This window comes from Ziziphus jujuba, chromosome 9, assembly GCF_031755915.1.
Source record: "Ziziphus jujuba cultivar Dongzao chromosome 9, ASM3175591v1".
NCBI classification, from domain to species: Eukaryota; Viridiplantae; Streptophyta; class Magnoliopsida; order Rosales; family Rhamnaceae; genus Ziziphus; species Ziziphus jujuba.
The window spans coordinates 26,488,960-26,509,350 of NC_083387.1; the positions used below are offsets into that span (position 1 = coordinate 26,488,960).

At 36.8% G+C, this 20,391-nt stretch overlaps 1 protein-coding gene across 1 annotated transcript; it reads left to right on the forward strand.

Annotated features, from left to right (window-relative positions):
• Positions 1–18,222: 18,222 nt before the first annotated feature.
• Positions 18,223–19,864, forward strand: LOC107404093 (desmethylxanthohumol 6'-O-methyltransferase-like). Its single transcript, XM_016011044.4, has 2 exons — positions 18,223–19,093; positions 19,493–19,864. The coding sequence occupies exons 1-2, from the start codon at positions 18,287–18,289 to the stop codon at positions 19,787–19,789; spliced, it is 1,104 nt and encodes a 367-aa protein (XP_015866530.3). The 5' UTR covers positions 18,223–18,286; the 3' UTR covers positions 19,790–19,864.
• Positions 19,865–20,391: the final 527 nt, after the last annotated feature.

Below are 20,391 nucleotides of genomic sequence, written 5' to 3' on the forward strand. Positions count from 1 at the left end.
CTCCACTTATTGTTGATGTGTTATCCAGGGTTCCAAAGAGTATTAATACTATTGGATGTGTTGTGAATAGGATACCTACAAGTTCCGAATTATGACTGCTGCCCCACTATCTGTAGTTCCCGAGACAGCTACTTGTACCTCTGATGCTGACATGCAGTCCCCAGTGACCAAACTTCATGTGCCGGAAACTCAACCTGGATTCTCTGAAAATCAAATTTGTGAAAACAATGTGCAATCTGTGGAACATGATCATGATAATGAGCACTTCGACATTAATGATATGAATGAATATCGTGGACATGATTATGACCAAGATGAACAATTTGAGGTTGAGGTCAACACTGATCGTAGTGAAGATGGGTTACAAGACATTTGTTGGACCCAACATTCGGGACTTTCACCTGGTGATAGTTGACATGGTGAGTCTCCTTATGGTAGTAGTCCAATTGATAATGTGAATGATGATGTGCTTGCCTCTCCTTGTACCGAAAACCATTTGGACATTAGATAGGATTCTATCGCAACCATGGCTGAACTTAGGGTTAACCATCGCTTCTCATCCGTCAATGCCCATGAAATCATTCGAATCAACCAAATCTTTGCGAGTAAGAATGCGCTACAGAAGAAGATTAGTCTTTATGCACTAAGGAGAAATTTTGAATTCAAGGTCAAGAAGTCGGATAGAGTCCGATATGAGGTTGTATGTGCAAACGACAATTGCATGTGGCGAATGCGTGCTACCAAACTACATGGTGATAATACAGAGGCCTTCGTGATTAGGGCCTTCAAGGATGAGCATATTTGCTCTTTAAATATCATGAAAAGGGATCATCGTCAAGCAACAAGTTCAGTTATCGGAGACATCATCCAGCCAATGTTTGATGGGATTTCAAGGCAATACAAACCTCGAGATATCATGCATGACATTCGCTCTAATTACGGAGTAAACATAAGCTACAACAAAGCATGGGCCGCTAAGGAAGTTGCACTATCAGGTTTGTGGGGCACGCCAGAAGATTCATATGCAAAACTTCCTTTATGGAGTCACGTTTTGAAGAGCAAAAATCCGGACATGTTTACTCAAATTGAAACTGATGATCAAAACAGATTTTTATATTTTTTCATGGCACTTGGAGCTAGCATTAGAGGGTTCCAGCATATGCGGAGAGTCGTAGCTGTCGATGGAACTACACTGAAGAATAGATATAGAGGTTTGTTATATATTGCACCATGTTTGGATGGGAACAATCAAATTTATCCACTTGCTTATGGAATAGGCCCTGGGGAGACGGATGCGGCTTACACGTGGTTTTTTGAGAGCTTTAAAGAAGCGTTTGGGGATGATCCGAATATAGCTTTTATATCGGATAGACACAAGAGCATTGCAAAAGCAATACGTACAGTTTTCCCTAATAATCACCATGGCCACTGCACATATCATCTTGGTACAAATTTACGTGCTAAGAAGTTTAAAGGTAATGTCAACGCGATTATATCAACTTTTGATGATGCAGCTAGAGCATATATTGTTGAGGATTTTGATAAGGCCATGCAGCTTTTAGAAGGGGTTAGTATTGAAGCTGTATAATATCTCAAGGATGCAAGTCCTTCAAAATGGGCTAGATCACATTTTTTGGGCAATAGATACAACATAATGACAACTAACATTGCAGAGAGCATGAACTCTGTGCTTATTGATGCTAGGGATAAACCTGTTTTGCCATTACTAGATCACATTCGTGATGTCTTGCAAAGGTGGTGGTATGAACGTCGAACTAATGCTGCTGCAATGCAAACTCCTGTTACTAATTGGTTGGAAAAAATCATGCAGGACCGCTGAAATAATGGCAGAGGCTTACGTGTTATGCCAATGAACTTATATGAGTTTCAAGTTGTTGGCCATGGCATGTTCGTTGGAGTTGTTAACTTAGAAAATAAGACGTGCTCATGCAAGGAATTTGACATTGATGGATTTCCTTATGTCCATGCAATTGTAGCATGTAAGCATCGACATATTTCTTCATATTTCCTTTGCTCGGCACATTACTCAGTTGACTCACTCCGTGATGCATATTCGGAAACAATATATCCACTTGGAGATAAATGTCAGTGGCATGCTCCAGATGATGTCATAAACCAGGTTGTACTTCCACCTCAAATTGGCAAACAGTCAGGAAGACTGAGAAAGAAGAGGATTCAATCTCAAGGAGAGAAGCACCATCAATATAGATGCAGGAGGTGCAAACAGGTTGGTCACAGCAGCTGATCATGCTCCGCCGCCGTACCTCTTGATAGCACTAACAACCAACAGCACCACTGAAACGAACGCCCATCAATCGCATGATGCTATATTCAGACAATGGGGCCATGTTATGTGGTATGCGTGTGTATGAAATGTAGTCAAGAATGCAATTAGTTGGTCAACTGCGTAACATGTGTTTTGGCGTAATAGACGTTGGCCTTATGTGTTCTTTTATTGTCAAATTCATCTGTCATATTGTTTTGATAACATATCATTCCGTCTTCAGTTTTTGGTTCAGTTGTTTGTATGTTTCTTACTATTGCATGGATGATATTACCGCCCCATGGTAATGACCAATGCATCATTGGTAATTGACATTTGTACACCGTCGTAAAAGACTCACAACAATTCCATCCGGCAACTTCAATCATGTGTGTTCCAACCAATAACATGCTAAACGTAGCATTATTAATGATAAATTCTAGCAAAGTAAGTGATCAAACGGCATTAAAATATGACAACGTTAAATTTGTTTTTGATTCACAAATTACCGAAGGTTTCGTCGGTAATTACCGAAACCCTATGGCAATCACATTTTACCAATTTTTTGGGCCCCACAAGTCCCCTAAAGTGTGTTGAATGCAAAAAAAATGAAAAATATGGATTATAAAATTATCCTAAGGAGATAAAATCCCAAAATTACTTAAAAAGTTCTCAAATTTTCTAAAAACATACGATGACTGTACACGATCGGTAATTCCCGAGGAAACCGTCCGTAACCAACAAATACCCTCTGGAAAAATTACCGACGGTTTCGTCGGTAATTACCGAGGGTGTACAGTTAATCACATTTTACAAATTTTTTGGACCCCAAAAGTCCGATAACGTGTGTTGAATGCAAAAACATGCAAAATAGGGATTCTAAAATTATACTAAGGAGAGAAAATCCCAAAATTTCACAAAAGTGTCTCAAATTCTGCAAAAAAATTGGATGACTGTTCACCCTCGGTAATTCTCGAGGAAACCAACACATACCCTCTGGAAAAATTACCGACGGTTTTGTCGGTAATTACCGAGGGTGTACAGTCAATCAAATTTTACCAATTTTTTTGGGCCCCAGAAGTCCCATCACGTGTGTTGAATGCAAAAACATGCAAAATAGGGATTCTAAAATTATACTAAGGAGATAAAATGCCAAAATTTCATAAAAGTGTCTCAAATTCTGCAAAAAAATTGGATGACTGTTCACCCTCGGTACTTCCCGAGGAAATGGTCGGTAACAAACACATACCCTTTGGAAAAATTACCGACGGTTTCATCGGTAATTACCGAAGGTATACAGTCAATCACATTTTACCAATTTTTTGGGCCCTACAAGTCCCATAATGTATGTTGAATGCAAAAACATGCAAAATAGGGATTCTAAAATTATACTAAGGAGATAAAATGCCAAAATTTCATAAAAGTGTCTCAAATTTTGCAAAAAAATTGGATGATTGTTCACCCTCGGTACTTCCCGAGGAAATGGTCGGTAACCAACACATACCCTCTGGAAAAATTACCGACGGTTTCATCGGTAATTACCGAAGGTGTACAGTCAATCACATTTTACCAATTTTTTGGGCCCCACAAGTCCCATAATGTATGTTGAATGCAAAAACATGCAAAATAGGGATTCCAAAATTATACTAAGGAGAGAAAATCCCAAAATTTCATAAAAGTGTCTCAAATTTTCCAAAAAAATAGGATGACTTTTCACCCTCGGTAATTCCCGAGGAAACCGTCGGTAACCAATAAATTCCCCCTGGAAAAATTACCGGCAATTTCGTCGGTAATTACTGAGGGTGTACAGCCAATCATATTTTACCAATTTGTTTGGCCCCACAAGTCCCATCACGGGTGTTGAATGCAAAAACATGCAAAATAGGGATTCTAAAATTATACTAAGGAGATAAAATGCCAAAATTTCATAAAAGTGTCTCAAATTCTGCAAAAAAATTGGATGACTGTTCACCCTCGGTACTTCCCGAGGAAATGGTCGGTAACAAACACATACCCTCTGGAAAAATTACCGACGGTTTCATCTGTAATTACCGAAGGTGTACAGTCAATCACATTTTACGAATGTTTTGGGCCCTACAAGTCCCATAATGTATGTTGAATGCAAAAACATGCAAAATAGGGATTCTAAAATTATACTAAGGAGATAAAATGCCAAAATTTCATAAAAGTTTCTCAAATTCTGCAAAAAAATTGGATGACTGTTCACCCTCGGTACTTCCTGAGGAAATGGTCGGTAACCAACACATACCCTCTGGAAAAATTACCGACGGTTTCATCGGTAATTACCGAAGGTGTACAGTCAATCACATTTTACCAATTTTTTGGGCCCCACAAGTCCCATAATGTATGTTAAATGCAAAAACATGCAAAATAGGGATTCCAAAATTATACTAAGGAGAGAAAATCCCAAAATTTCATAAAAGTGTCTCAAATTTTCCAAAAAAATAGGATGACTTTTCACCCTCGGTAATTCCCGAGGAAACCGTCGGTAACCAACACATACCCTCTGGAAAAATTACCGACAGTTTCGTCGGTAATTACCAAAAGTGTATAGTCAATCACATTTTACCAATTTCTTGGGTCCCACAAGTCCCATAACGTGTGTTGAATGCAAAAACTTGAAAAATAGGGATTCTAAAATTATACTAAGGAGAGAAAATCCCAAAATTTCATAAAAATGTTCCAAATTTTCGAAAAAAAGAGGATGACTGTACCCTCTCGGTAATTCCCGAGGAAACCGTCGGTAACCAATAAATTCCCCCTGGAAAAATTACCGGCGGTTTCGTCGGTAATTACTGAGGGTGTACAGCCAATCATATTTTACCAATTTGTTTGGCCCCACAAGTCCCATCACGGGTGTTGAATGCAAAAACATGCAAAATAGGGATTCTAAAATTATACTAAGGAGATAAAATGCCAAAATTTCATAAAAGTGTCTCAAATTCTGCAATAAAATTGGATGACTGTTCACCCTCGGTACTTCCCGAGGAAATGGTCGGTAACCAACACATACCCTCTGGAAAAATTACCGACGGCTTCATCGGTAATTACCGAAGGTGTACAGTCAATCACATTTTACCAATTTTTTGGGCCCTACAAGTCCCATAATGTATGTTGAATGCAAAAACATGCAAAATAGGGATTCTAAAATTATACTAAGGAGATAAAATGCCAAAATTTCATAAAAGTTTCTCAAATTCTGCAAAAAAATTGGATAACTGTTCCCCCTCGGTACTTCCCGAGGAAATGGTCAGTAACCAACACATACCCTCTGGAAAAATTACCGACGGTTTCATCGGTAATTACCGAAGGTGTACAGTCAATCACATTTTACCAATTTTTTGGGCCCCACAAGTCCCATAACGTATGTTGAATGCAAAAACATGCAAAATAGGGATTCTAAAATTATACTAAGGAGAGAAAATCCCAAAATTTCATAAAAGTGTCTTAGCTTTTCCAAAAAAATAGGATGACTTTTCACCCTCGGTAATTCCCGAGGAAACCGTCGGTAACCAACACATACCCTCTGGAAAAATTACCGACAGTTTCGTCGGTAATTACCAAAAGTGTACAGTCAATCACATTTTAACAATTTCTTGGGCCCCACAAGTCCCATAACGTGTGTTGAATGCAAAAACATGCAAAATAGGGATTCTAAAATTATACTAAGGAGATAAAATGCCAAAATTTCATAAAAGTGTCTCAAATTCTGCAAAAACATTGGATGACTGTTCACCCTCGGTACTTCCAGAGAAAATGGTCGGTAACCAACACATACCCTCTGGAAAAATTTCCGACGGTTTCATCGGTAATTACCGAGGGTGTACAGTCAATCACATTTTACCAATTTTTTGGGCCCCACAAGTCCCATAACGTGTGTTGAATGCAAAAACATGCAAAATAGGGATTCTCAAATTATACTAAGGAGAGAAAATCCTCAAATTTCATAAAAGTGTCTCAAATTCTGCAAAAAAATTGGATGACTGTTCACCCTCGGTAATTCCAGAGGCAACCGTCGGTAACCAATGAATTCCCCCAAGAAAAATTACCGACGGTTTCCTTGGAGTTTACCGAAAGTGTACAGTCAATCACATTTTACCAATTTCTTGGGCCCCACAAATCCCATAACGTGTGTTGAATGCAAAAACATGCAAAATAGGGATTCTAAAATTATACTAAGGAGAGAAAATCCCAAAATTTCATAATTACCGACGGTTTCCTCGGGAATTACCGAGAGGGTACAGTCATCCTCTTTTTTTCGAAAATTTGGAACATTTTTATGAAATTTTGGGATTTTCTCTCCTTAGTATAATTTTAGAATCCCTATTTTGCATGTTTTTGCATTCAACACACGTTATGGGACTTGTGGGGCCCAAGAAATTGTTAAAATGTGATTGACTGTACACTTTCGGTAAACTCCAAGGAAACCGTCGGTAATTTTTCCAGGGGGAATTTATTGGTTACCGACGGTTTCCTCGGGAATTATCGAGGGTGAACAGTCATCCAATTTTTTTTGCAGAATTTGAGACACTTTTATGAAATTTTAGGATTTTCTCTCCTTAGTATAATTTGAGAATCCCTATTTTGCATGTTTTTGCATTCAACACACGTTATGGGACTTATGGGGCCCAAGAAATTGGTAAAATGTGATTGACTGTACACTTTAGGTAATTACCGACGAAACTGTCGGTAATGTTTTCAGAGGGTATGTGTTGGTTACCGACGGTTTCCTCGGGAATTATCAAGGGGGTACAATCATCCTATTTTTTTGGAAAATTTGGAACATTTGTTTGAAATTTTGGGATTTTATCTCCTTAGTATAATTTTAGAATCCCTATTTTACATGTTTTTGTATTCAACACACGTTATGGGACTTTTGGGGCCCAACAAATTGGTAAAATATGATTTACTGTACACCCTCGGTAATTATCGACGAAACCGTCAGTAATTTTTACAGGGGGAATTTATTGGTTACCGACGGTTTCCTTGGGAATTACCGAGGGGGTACAGTTATCCAATGTTTTTGCAAAATGTGAGACACGTTTATGAAATTTTGGGATTTTCTCTCCTTATTATAATTTTAGAATCCATATTTTGCATGTTTTTGCATTCAACACACGTTATGGGACTTGTGGGGCCCAAAAAAATTGGTAAAATGTGATAGACTGTATGCCCTCGGTAATTACCGACGAAACCATCGGTAATTTTTCCAGGTGAAATTTATTGGTTATTGACGGTTTCCTCGGGAATTACCTTGGGGGCACAGTCATCCGATTTTTTTCGAAAATTTGGAACATTTTTATGAAGTTTTGGGATTTTATCTCCTTAGTATAATTTTAGAATCCCTATTTTGCATGTTTTTGCATTCAACACACGTTATGGGACTTGTGGGGCCCAAAAAATTGGTAAAATATGATTGACTATACACCCTCGGTAATTACCGATGAAACCGTCAGTAATTTTTCCAGGGGGAATTTATTGGTTACCGACGGTTTCCTCGGGAATTACCGAGGGGGTACAGTTATCCAATTTTTTTGCAAAATTTGAGACATGTTTATGGAATTTTGGTATTTTCTCTCCTTATTATAATTTTAGAATCCATATTTTGCATGTTTTTGTATTCAACACAAGTTATGGGACTTGTGGGGCCCAAAAAAATTGGTAAAATGTGATAGACTGTACACCCTCGGTAATTACCAACGAAACCGTCGGTAAGTTTTCCAGAGGGTATGTGTTTGTTACCGACGATTTCCTCGGGAATTACCGAGGGTGAACAATCATCCAATTTTGTTGCAAAATTTAGGACACTTTTATGAGATTTTGGGATTTTCTCTCCTTCGTATAATTTTAGAATCCCTATTTTGCATGTTTTTGCATTCAACACACGTTATGGGACTTGTGGGGCCAAAAAAAATTGGTAAAATGTGATAGACTGTACACCCTCGGTAATTACCAACGAAGCCGTCGGTAATTTTTCCAGAGGGTATGTGTTGGTTACCGACGATTTCCTCGGGAATTACTGAGGGTGAACAGTCATCCAATTTTGTTGCAAAATTTGAGACACTTTTATGAAATTTTGGGATTTTCTCTCCTTAGTATAATTTTAGAATCCCTATTTTGCATGTTTTTGCATTCAACACACGTTATGGGACTTGTGGGGCCCAAAAAAATTGGTAAAATGTGATAGACTATACACCCTCGGTAAATTACCGATGAAACTATCAGTACTTTTTCCAGGGGGAATTTATTGGTTACCGACGGTTTCCTCGGGAATTACCGAGGGGGTACAGTTATCCAATTTTTTTGCAAAATTTGAGACACGTTTATGAAATTATGGGATTTTCTCTCCTTATTATAATTTTAGAATCCATATTTTGCATGTTTTTGCATTCAACACACGTTATGGGACTTGTGGGGCCCAAAAAAATTGGTAAAATGTGATAGACTGTACTCCCTCGGTAATTACTGACGAAACCATCGGTAATTTTACCAGGTGGAATTTATTGGTTACTGACGGTTTCCTCGGGAATTACCGTGGGGGTACAGTCATCCTATTTTTTTGGAAAATTTGGAACATTTGTATGAAATTTTGGGATTTTATCTCCTTAGTATAATTTTAGAATCCCTATTTTACATGTTTTTGTATTCAACACACGTTATGGGACTTGTGGAGCCCAAAAAATTGGTAAAATATGATTGACTGTACACCCTCGGTAATTATGGACGAAACCGTCAGTAATTTTTACAGGGGGAATTTATTGGTTACCGACGGTTTCCTCGGGAATTACCGAGGGGGTACAGTTATCCAATTTTTTTGCAAAATTTGAGACACGTTTATGAAATTTTGGGATTTTCTCTCCTTATTACAATTTTAGAATCCATATTTTGCAAGTTTTTGCATTCAACGCACGTTATGGGACTTGTGGGGCCCAAAAAAATTGGTAAAATGTGATAGACTGTACGCCCTCGGTAATTACCGACGAAACCATCGGTAATTTTTCCAGGTGGAATTTATTGGTTACTGACGGTTTCCTCGGGAATTACCGTGGGGGTACAGTCATCCTATTTTTTTGGAAAATTTGGAACATTTTTATGAAGTTTTGGGATTTTATCTCCTTAGTATAATTTTCGAATCCTTATTTTGCATGTTTTTGCATTCAACACACGTTATGGGACTTGTGGGGCCCAAAAAATTGGTAAAATATGATTGACTATACACCCTCGGTAATTACCGATGAAACCGTCAGTAATTTTTCCAGGGGAAATTTATTGGTTACCGACGGTTTCCTCGGGAATTACCGAGGGGGTACAGTTATCCAATTTTTTTGCAAAATTTGAGACATGTTTATGGAATTTTGGTATTTTCTCTCCTTATTATAATTTTAGAATCCATATTTTGCATGTTTTTGTATTCAACACAAGTTATGGGACTTGTGGGGCCCAAAAAAATTGGTAAAATGTGATAGACTGTACACCCTCGGTAATTACCAACGAAACCGTCGGTAAGTTTTCCAGAGGGTATGTGTTTGTTACCGACGATTTCCTCGGGAATTACCGAGGGTGAACAATCATCCAATTTTGTTGCAAAATTTAGGACACTTTTATGAGATTTTGGGATTTTCTCTCCTTCGTATAATTTTAGAATCCCTATTTTGCATGTCTTTGCATTCAACACACGTTATGGGACTTGTGGGGCCCAAAAAAATTGGTAAAATGTGATAGACTGTGCACCCTCGATAATTACCGACGAAACCGTCGGTAATTTTTCCAAAAGGTATGTGTTGGTTACCGACGATTTCCTCGGGAATTACCGAGGGTGAACAAACATCCAATTTTTTTGCAAAATTTGAGACACTTTTATGAAATTTTGGGATTTTCTCTCCTTAGTATAATTTTAGAATCCCTATTTTGCATGTTTTTGCATTCAACACACGTTATGGGACTTGTGGGGCCCAAAAAATTAGTAAAATGTGATTAGCATAGGATTTAGGTAATTACCGACGAAACCTTCGGTAATTAAATATTTGTGCCAATAGGAGAACGTTTTCGGAACATTTGGGGGCATTGATGAATGTATAATTTGCATTTTATTGCCAGAAACACTCTATTAGCTGAGTATTTAGGGAAAAAAATGTTAATTCATATTAACAAAAGCGTTTCTGTAATTACCGATGGTGAATCGGGAATTATCGATGCACCATCGGTAATCATCTTTGCTTTAATTTTTTCCACAACCGAGGGTTTTTTTTTCTTTTCTTTTTTTTTCTTTCAACGGTTGTCATTAGTAAAGATAGGTTCAGCATATTAAGATAACATTAGTATAGAGTGTCATAACATTAAACATACGATCTACATTGAAAGTTTATTAAAGTACAAATCAACAACATATTTTTTTCTAGAAAACATAATGTCTTGCGGACCAAATGAAGGATTCTCCTCACTACTCATGTATTCAATAAATTTCAAAGCATAGACGCCACAATCACCCCTGCAGAATAGCATTAATGATTAGCATTAATGAAAACCAACCACGTGTATTTTCACACGTAACCACAATAAAACAGCAGCAATACAAGTTGTTTGAAATGACAACACATTCATACCCATTATCTTGGCGGGGTGCATCTTTGATCATGGTCATCGTGAATGGATCTAAAGTGGGAGGCACGTCCGGATTCTTCTCGTAATATCCCCCATCCTTCAATAGGTAAGGCAGCACATACGTAAGGCATTTCGCATTCTTCAACTCTCTATTCTGGACATATTTATTTCCCATATTTGGATCGTATAAATCAATATGTCGGGCCTTCAAGTCCACACATGCTGCCAACCAATGCGCGCCTCCATTGTTGACAGGGATGTACACCTGCAAATTAGAATATAACCTCATTATCCACAAAATGGGAAACTTAGTGAGAATTTTTTTCAATATATGTAGGGACTTACATAATCACATATCCGCCACGACACGCTAGGTTTGGGTGACTTCCCACGCACATAGCTACAAAGGGTCGCATCACATGAATATGTGCTATGAGATGCCCTCCATATGGGATAACGCCCTTTGATGGATGACTGCCAAATAATGAAATATATACAATATAAAATATCATCAATATAACATTAAGCAACGCAGTAACATCCCATCATCTTACCCAAAATAACACGTCTAATATGGCACAGGTGTTGGTGAACATCTTCTCATTATCAAACTGCCTTTTTCGTATGAAATACAAAATAGTGTCAATATGCTGCAAAACCACATTAAAGGAAATAAGTAACAAGTGCGAGGTGATAAATAAAACATCATTCCAAACGTAGGACCACAATGATTTTACATAAACATAAAGCATATAACTTACATCGGAATTCAACCATCCTTCATCGGTAAGTAGCTCAGCAAAAAATTTCTTTCCCACCATCATATAAGATGTACACACGGTTGCTTCCTTCGGTGCCACCCTATACCACTCATCGAACGCCCTCTCCTTTGATGCATCAATAGGTCGAGTAAGATTAAATTTGACCTTCTTTTTACACGGGTCGGTGTAAGGAGAGATGACGTGATGTGACTGGTGGTAAACTCGACCGAATCGGCTTGTATCACCAACTTTATGCGTCTGATCTTCCACCTCAATCTCAGCTGATTGGTCATGATGTGGACTGTCAGCTGAAGCACCAATATTGATGTGATTCCGCCCGAGCCCGCTCCACCGATAACTCGCTGGGGTGCTGACTCGACACGGATGAAGACTAGGCCAATCACAAGAGCTCAAATTAAGAGATTTAAGGGCAACCTAGGAGTATTTATACAGGGGGTAATCAATCTCAACAGAGCTTGTCCATACTTGAAGATACAAAGCCTATTCTAAGCATCCAAATGGTGGAAGCCGATACGGACCCGGGTGACGGTTTTGGTACATTTTTGGAGTCCGGGAAGCATGAAATGGTTCCAATGCTTTATGGGTTCAATACATATGCCTAAGAGGTCATGGAATCAAGTTAAATCAGCCTCAAATGCAATCAAAAAGGGCTTGTACGGACAGCCTCAACAATTTGGTCGAATTTGCTGTATTGCTTGCTAGCTTTACTATATTTTACTGTATTAGCCTTTTCTTATTTTTCCAAGCATGGGCAACGTGTGGGACTTCATATTCAGCTTATTTGGCATCCTAAAAATCATCTAGAAGCTGATTTGAAGCTCAAAGAGGTTAAAGATTGATCAAAGTCAACTTGATAAAAAAGGCTAGCATTTTTAGTTTCCTAATTTGTTTTTACTTTCTGTTTTAGGAAACTACCATTACTTTTTGGCTTTTATTTATTTATTTTCTGGAAAAATAACTTTAGGAAGGTTTTTATTTTATTCTTTCCATTGTAAATTAATTAATTCCTAATTTAATATAAAGGAATTAATTAATCAAACTTAGATTAGGAAAGAAAGTATAGCTTCAGCCAACTAGGTTTCTTTATGTGTGGTGGCTGGTTTTCTTTATGTTCTAGGGTTTTATTTCGTGGCTTTGTAGCCTATTTAAAGGCTTAGTTATCAATAAGAAAACAACTTTGATTTGAATAAGAAAATACTTGTGAGATTAATTATCTCTTTGTTCTTTGAGAACACCTAAAACACCATTAGAGAATTGGTTGTTTTAGCTTGACTTATCAATAAGTTTTCCATCCCCTATTGTGGCGTCTACATTATACCAAGGTTTCTAACCACAGGTTGGTTAGGGGTTGAGGTCCATTCCATTAGAACTTGAACTTAATTAAAGATCCGGGCTAATATAATACGGGTTTAGGAGCGGATCATCCTAGGTTCGTATCAAATATCCCACCCGAAATGCAAAGGCCGATATGGCACCAAAGCCCAGGAATCCTCCACATAGGGTCCTCCAGGTACGATAGGCTCAAACGGTGTAGTACAATCATCATCCTCCTTCCTACCATTGGAACCGTCTATGGGTGCATCAAATTCTTCGGCTTGCTCTCCAACAGACGGTGCCACAGGGGATGATGGTCTAACCGAAGATGACGGTGAATGGCTATGCATATGATGCTTGGCCTGCAAAACACAATGGTTATTTTTGCAGTTCCCAAACTCTAACAACAAATAATTGCTGAATTACAATATGTAATTTAATAATGCTGAAGTACTAAAGTAAAGTATACTAAGTTGTCTAAATGATACCTGATGCTTTTGTTGGTCAATAACAGAACTAAGCATCTTCCTTAACGCTGCCATCTCTTTATTTAATTTATCAAATTTTGCCTCCAAGCAAGCAAGCTAATCAATATCAATATCCAAAACATAAGTCAACATATATTAGTACAACATATGAAATACAAATTGGCATGCAAGTAACAATTGCATACCCTGAAATTAGCATCTGGAGGGCCACTAGAATGTTCCTCAGCTTTGGACGCATCTTTAGCACTAACATCTTTAACGCCAACATCTTTAGTGCCAACTATTGGTGCTACAAGTGGAGGTGACGTGTAGCGAACTTCATGTATGTCAACTGCTATTGTTCGCCAGTAATCCATAGTCTTCTCCTCATCGGTAACATCTAACCTCCAGTGCACAACATACTACATGAAATGAAGAAAGGAAAAAAAAGTAAATTTGGAAACTGACTATGGTAATGTAACTTGAATGTAGTCGTACCATGTAGTCTAAAAAAAATTTGCCTTACATTGCTATTTGAGGAGAACCAATTATGGACAGCAAAATGGTTCGGTTGCCTTGGAGTATGCCATCCAAGGATCCTCGGACAACAGGTTTCCAACCGATCGGCAAATTGGTTACCAAAATCAGGGATTGTTTCAAACCCCCACAGCTACAAAATATAAATTATAAGTTATTAAATATAATTTTTAAGTAAACGCTACATGTATTAAATATATTACCGTACCTGAAACACCAATGGAAAACCTTTTAGGTCATAATACTGTGATTTATTCTTTACTGCACGTCCTCGTCCTCGTTGCTGGAATGCATTGTGGAATGAGTTGATCGTCTCCTTGTAGCTCAGAATGCCCCAAGGGTAGGAATTAAATACGTCGAGATCAGCAACCAAATCAATGAATTTTTTATTTATTTGAACCTTCGGATCCATTCCGAGTACACCATGAACTAAGAAATATAGTAACGCAATTCTAACAGCATCCCAATCATCCACAAAAAGTGTATCCTTGAATAGTCGTTCCAGTTCGGGCAGTTTTAAGTCACTCCTGTCATCTAGCAACCTCATGCGCAGCTCATTTCCTTTGGAAATTTGCACATCATACATCGAAGGGTACCTACAAAACTTTAAGCCACTAATGAGTGCGAATTCCCACTTCGTAAACCACACTGCAGATCCACCGAAGTTAAACTCCAGTACTTCTGGATTGTTGGACACAACTTGTCTGCAAAGCAGGTGATGCACTACCTGACCAGAGAACCGGAGGTTCTTCATGTCAAGTAAGTGTCCAAAACATGTTTGTCTATACTCTTCCAGCTGCTCACTTGTGAGGACACTTGTAATTACTTTGTTCGCTTCTATTGGATTCCCGAATGAATGTGCCCTAACTTTATTTATATCGGCATCCTGCAACATCCGTTCCTTTGGAGCATCGATGGGCTGCAAAATGAATTACATAAATGGAACTGACATCAACGATTTAATCATACCCTATTTTTCCACCCTAACTTGATAATAATGATTTCCAACTAAATCTTAAGACATATGGGTTCACATTTTTGCACAAGTGGTAATTACCGATGAAACCATCGGTAATCAACCTACAATGAACTAGAAAAAAGCCCGATGGCCATCGGTGAAGTTTTTCTTCAATTTTCACATTCATGAATAAATACTGTCAGATGTCTTATCATTTACCGCACAAAACAACATAAATGAATATAAAACTTACCATATCAGATGGGGGAGAGGAAAGTGGAACGTGCCCTCGAAGTTTGGTGCTTTCCGTCTCAGCTTTGGATTTTTGCCTAGTAGTTCATCGACGCTTAGAGTTGGGTGCTACTGTGCTACCCCCGCGTCTCTTACTTTCCACCTTCTTAACTCCCTTCTTCGGTTGACGTCGCAAGTTCCTCTTTGGTGCCATTATAAAGTACAACCTACAAATGTACATTGACAACATTAATAAACTTTTATCTACCTTTAACAACATTGTCAACTATGTATACATACATGTATAAATATCCGCAATCCTCAATTTCATACGCTCTCTTCCTAAGGATATTGTGTATGCCATCTACAAAACATTTACTGAACATTTACTGTATAGCAGTGTGTTTACTTCTAAATCTTTCTATCTTCTTCTTCTTTAATTTTTTTCTTTTTTTCTTTTTTAGGGATAAAGTGTTTGCGTGTTTGCTTCTAGCTAACCATGTACCTAAAATTTTATGCACCGATCTTCTCTCTCTATATATATATATATATATCTATACCTTTAGAAAGTACTAACTCTGGAATTCTCAACTTCAATTCTAATTAATCATAAAGTATTTTTCTCTTATCTCCATGTACTGATTTTTAGTATAAATTACCCTAGCAAAAAGGAAGAAGAAAAAACTTAAAAGAAAAAAGAAGGTCTGAAAAGCAACTAAGATTTCTAATGCAGCTATAGTCTAAAGTGGGGTTTTAATAGAGCAACCCACAATTGTGGCCAATTATGATGCTACATGCAGAAGCAGATAAAGTGAAATATTGAAATGACTGGAGAGGAAGTAGTCAATTCACCCAAAATAGAAAAACAAGAAAGTGAAGTATAGAGGTGGAAGACTAGATAGAAGCGACACAACAGACAAATTGTTATAAGCCAATCAAAAGCAGTCCTTAGACTGTATATATACATATCATATTCATGTTATATTTAATTATTTCTTACCATACAATATATGTCTAAAAAATGTGCACAGAAAGTTACATACTATAATCTGAACATATAGGTTAAGCTGGACTGCAACATGTCCACCACTTCTATACAAGTATGTCAACTAATGTAGCTACATCTCTTCCCCATACTGCTTGTGTTTAACCTGATTTGGTTATTAAAGCTCAGACCTACCGACACCTATATATGCTATACAAATCATTCATTTCATATTTATTTTATCTGTATACAAATCCAAAAAGAAATATAATTAGTTTCCTAAGGGTCAAGTATGTTTTTAAAAAAATTCTTCTTTTCAACCCACAAAAGTAGTTTTCTAGACAGAGTTTGAGTATCATGCACTAATGAGATAACACCTTTAGCTTAAGGATTTAAACTTCAATCAGGGTAAAAATCCTTATATCCCTAAGTTGTAACAAATACATATATATACATATATTATGTTTTTTTATTACAAACTAACATTATTCTTCATCAAATTCATTGATTTCCCTGCCTTCATCCTTTATTTATTTTCCATGCTCAGGGATGTCTGTTGATGGAACCGAAAAAAAAAAAATTTTATAAAAAATTTAAAAATATTAAAAACGACATGTCGTCTGGGTGTCGTTCATGCCAGAAGACATGTCGTTCAATCCATCTTCAACCCTTGTCCGGGTCGACCCGAACCCGCCTAAACCAGTCCCGATCCGATTCTTGACCCGGTTATTTCTTCCACCTCCGGCCACCGTTCAAGGCCAAACCGGTCCCCTTTTTTTCCTCTCTTCATTTCCTACTAATACCCAATATCAATCTATCCTAAAACTTAGGTTATAATCACTTCCATACGAAAACCTAAATCTTCAAAAATTCTACATTTTAAACCGGTTCTCAAACACTAAACAGAAATCACAAGTTTCAATATCTCATTGTACTAAATTTGTAAGTATTTAACGGTAAGGTAAGGCAACAAATAAACACAAAAAATAAAAATAAAAACGCACACTCCACGGCAACGAAAGAAATAAACACAAAGACAAATCCACACAAAAACAACCCACACCGGTCCCACGGCAACAAATAAACAAAAATATTCAACCAATTACCTCGGACAGTGCTGAGATAAGATCCTAATGTTTGGCTTTTCCACGGCAACTTTGGTTTGGTTTTTTGTATTTGTGTGTTCGTGTAAAGACGTTTGTTTGGTTTTTTATATTTGTGTGTTCGTGTAAAGACGTTTAGAAAAAGTTGATTTTTGTTTGGTTTAAAATATAATAGAATATGTAAGTAATTTTTTTTTTGTTTGAAGGTTACAATGGATATTGAGGGGTAGAACAAAAAAGATATCAAGTAAGGGGGCCAAAATCATTAACCTCGGTCCTATGAGGGTATTGGGCCAAATTCCCCTTAAATCAAATGTAAGAAAAATGTAATGGGCCTCGTTTAATTTAAATGATGTTGTATCATCAATATAGCCCATTAGTTTAAATAATTTAGAAATCTGTGACTAGGATTAAAAGATAAACATGGAAAACAGAAGGAAAAAAATAAAACATAGTACTTTATTCTTTGGGAATATTAATATACATTAATCTTTTTGTTTTGAGTAATTGCTTAATGATAATGTAATATCGTCACTTTTGTTCATTAGAAATTCATTTTAACATACCAAAAAAAAAAAAAAAGTGTTTTTCTTTCTTGCCATAGACAGATCTATTTACAATATTGAGATTTTCATCGAACCAAACTACAACCACTATACTAAAATATTAAGCCACATTAATTCATACAAGGCTGCATGCATATCCATGGACCAGCATATATACGTGGCAAATTTCCTTAGACAAATGGACTTAACATGGCCATTTGGAGACCATGCACATAACAATATCTGACTTATAATCACATGGTAAAGCTGAGAAAAACAGAATTTTTCATTGTTCTGCTTTTGTCTTTGCACATTAATTGTGAAGATGAATTTTATTTTAGTTTAGTTTATTTTGTTTTTCAAAAAAAAAAAAAATACCTCATGTAGACTATAAATAGGGAGGAAGCTTTCACAAACCAGCACCATAAGATTTCTATCTTAAAAAAAAAAAAAAAAAAATGGAGAAAGTAGAAGATGATTCAAAACTAAAAGGGCAAGCAGAGATTTGGCAGCACATTGCTGGCTATGTAGGCTCCATGGTATTGAAATGTGCAGTGGAGCTTCGCATTGCTGACATTATACACTCCCATGGCGGTCCTATTTCTCTATCTCAAATAGCTTCTGGTATTACTACTACCAACTCACAATCTCTTAATATGTCCTATCTTGAACGCATTATGAGATTATTAGTTCAAAAGAACATCTTCTCCGCACATCATGTTGATCATGATCATTCTTCTAATTTGGGTAAAGATCAAACCACTAGTAGTCCTACTACTCTATATGGACTCACAGATTTGTCAAAATGGATATTATGGGACACCAAACCCAGCTTAGTGCCATTAATACGAATAGTGAACCATCCATTAATGATGGCTCCGTGGCAATATCTCAGCCAATGTGTTAAAGATGGTGATTTTGCTTTTAAGAAGGCTCATGGTTGCAGTAGTATTTGGGAGTTTAGCTCTACAAACCCTGAGATCGACACTTTGTTCAATGATGCTATGTCCGATACGGTTTCTGTGACGATGCATGCCTTCATAGAAGCTTATAAAGATGGGTTTAGTGGCATTGGATCATTGGTGGATGTAGGAGGAAGAACAGGAGAAAACTTGCATGAGATTGTGAAATCACATCCGCACATCAAAGGCATTAATTTTGATCTGCCACATGTCATTGCCAAAGCACCCTTATTCAAAGGCGTCACCAATGTTGGAGGCAACATGTTTGAGTCTATTCCTAATGCAGATGCGGTTTTCATGAAGGTAATTTTTCTTCTTCTTTGATTTTTACTTTATTATTATTTTTATTTTTTAAAACTTTATCTTGATCTTAAAAAACTTGGTTTACATTGCATTAACTTTAATTTTATTACATGACTTACATCACATGAACATACTTTTTTCTGTTGGATGATGCGCTTTGCATTGATGTCTGGGATACTTCACCTGAATTACATTTAGTTCTTGGACTCAGGCATTAGCTGTGCCTAGCAGAGTATATTTTATATGTGGAAGAAAATAGAATAGATTGCTAATAGTTGTAGCGTATAGCTAGTGGAAAAAAGTTGACTCTTTGTGCCGAATGCTCGTAAGAAGTTTCATTTGTATCTTACACCTTTTCATGCTATTTATATGTATATATATTTGTAAATTACCATGCAGGGCATAATACACGATTGGACAGATGAGATGTGCGTGGAAATTCTAAAAAACTGTCGGAAAGCAATACCTGAAAATACCGGAAAACTTATTATTGTGGATAATGTTCTTGAGTTGGAAAGTGACTATGTATTTAAGGAATCACATGTGCTATTAGATTTAATAATGATGGTGATCACTAGTGGAAAAGAGAGAACAGAGGCTGAATGGAAGAAGCTGTTAGAGGAAGGAGGGTTTCCTCGTTATAAAATCTTCAAAATTCCAGCTACAGAATGCATTATTGAGGCCTATCCTAAATAATATGGAAACCAATTCCCCTCTTTCCTAGCTACCTACAATATGATTTCCCTGTATTTATTTTTATTGTATCAAGTATTTTATAAAAATATATATATATATATTGCCGGTTGTTTGTGTGAAAGACTTTAAATGATGCAATTGACGTTATATAACTTTTAATGATGCAAATGATGCAAATTATGTCATTTGCAAATGACATCATTTGCAAATGATGCAAATGATCTTTTAATGATGCAAATGATGTCATTTGCAAATGATGCAAATGATGTTTTTGTATTGAGTGTTTCAAATAAACATTCGATGTTGCAATTGATGTTTCCTTATATATTTTTTTGCAAGTTATATAAATCATTGACACTATTTTGGACAAACAGCAGTGAATAGTTTTCTCTTTGCCCACATTTCCACCTTTTTATGAAAAAAATCCAACCTGGTCTCATATATATATATATATATATATATATACATATTTTAACTCTTTTTCTATCAGTAGAAATTGCTTCACACATTTTGCGATGGCAAACATTAATCCTTACTAATTGTTTTAGTGAGAGATATTATACAAAATCGATCCCACCTGTTCGTCTGTAAAAATAGGAATC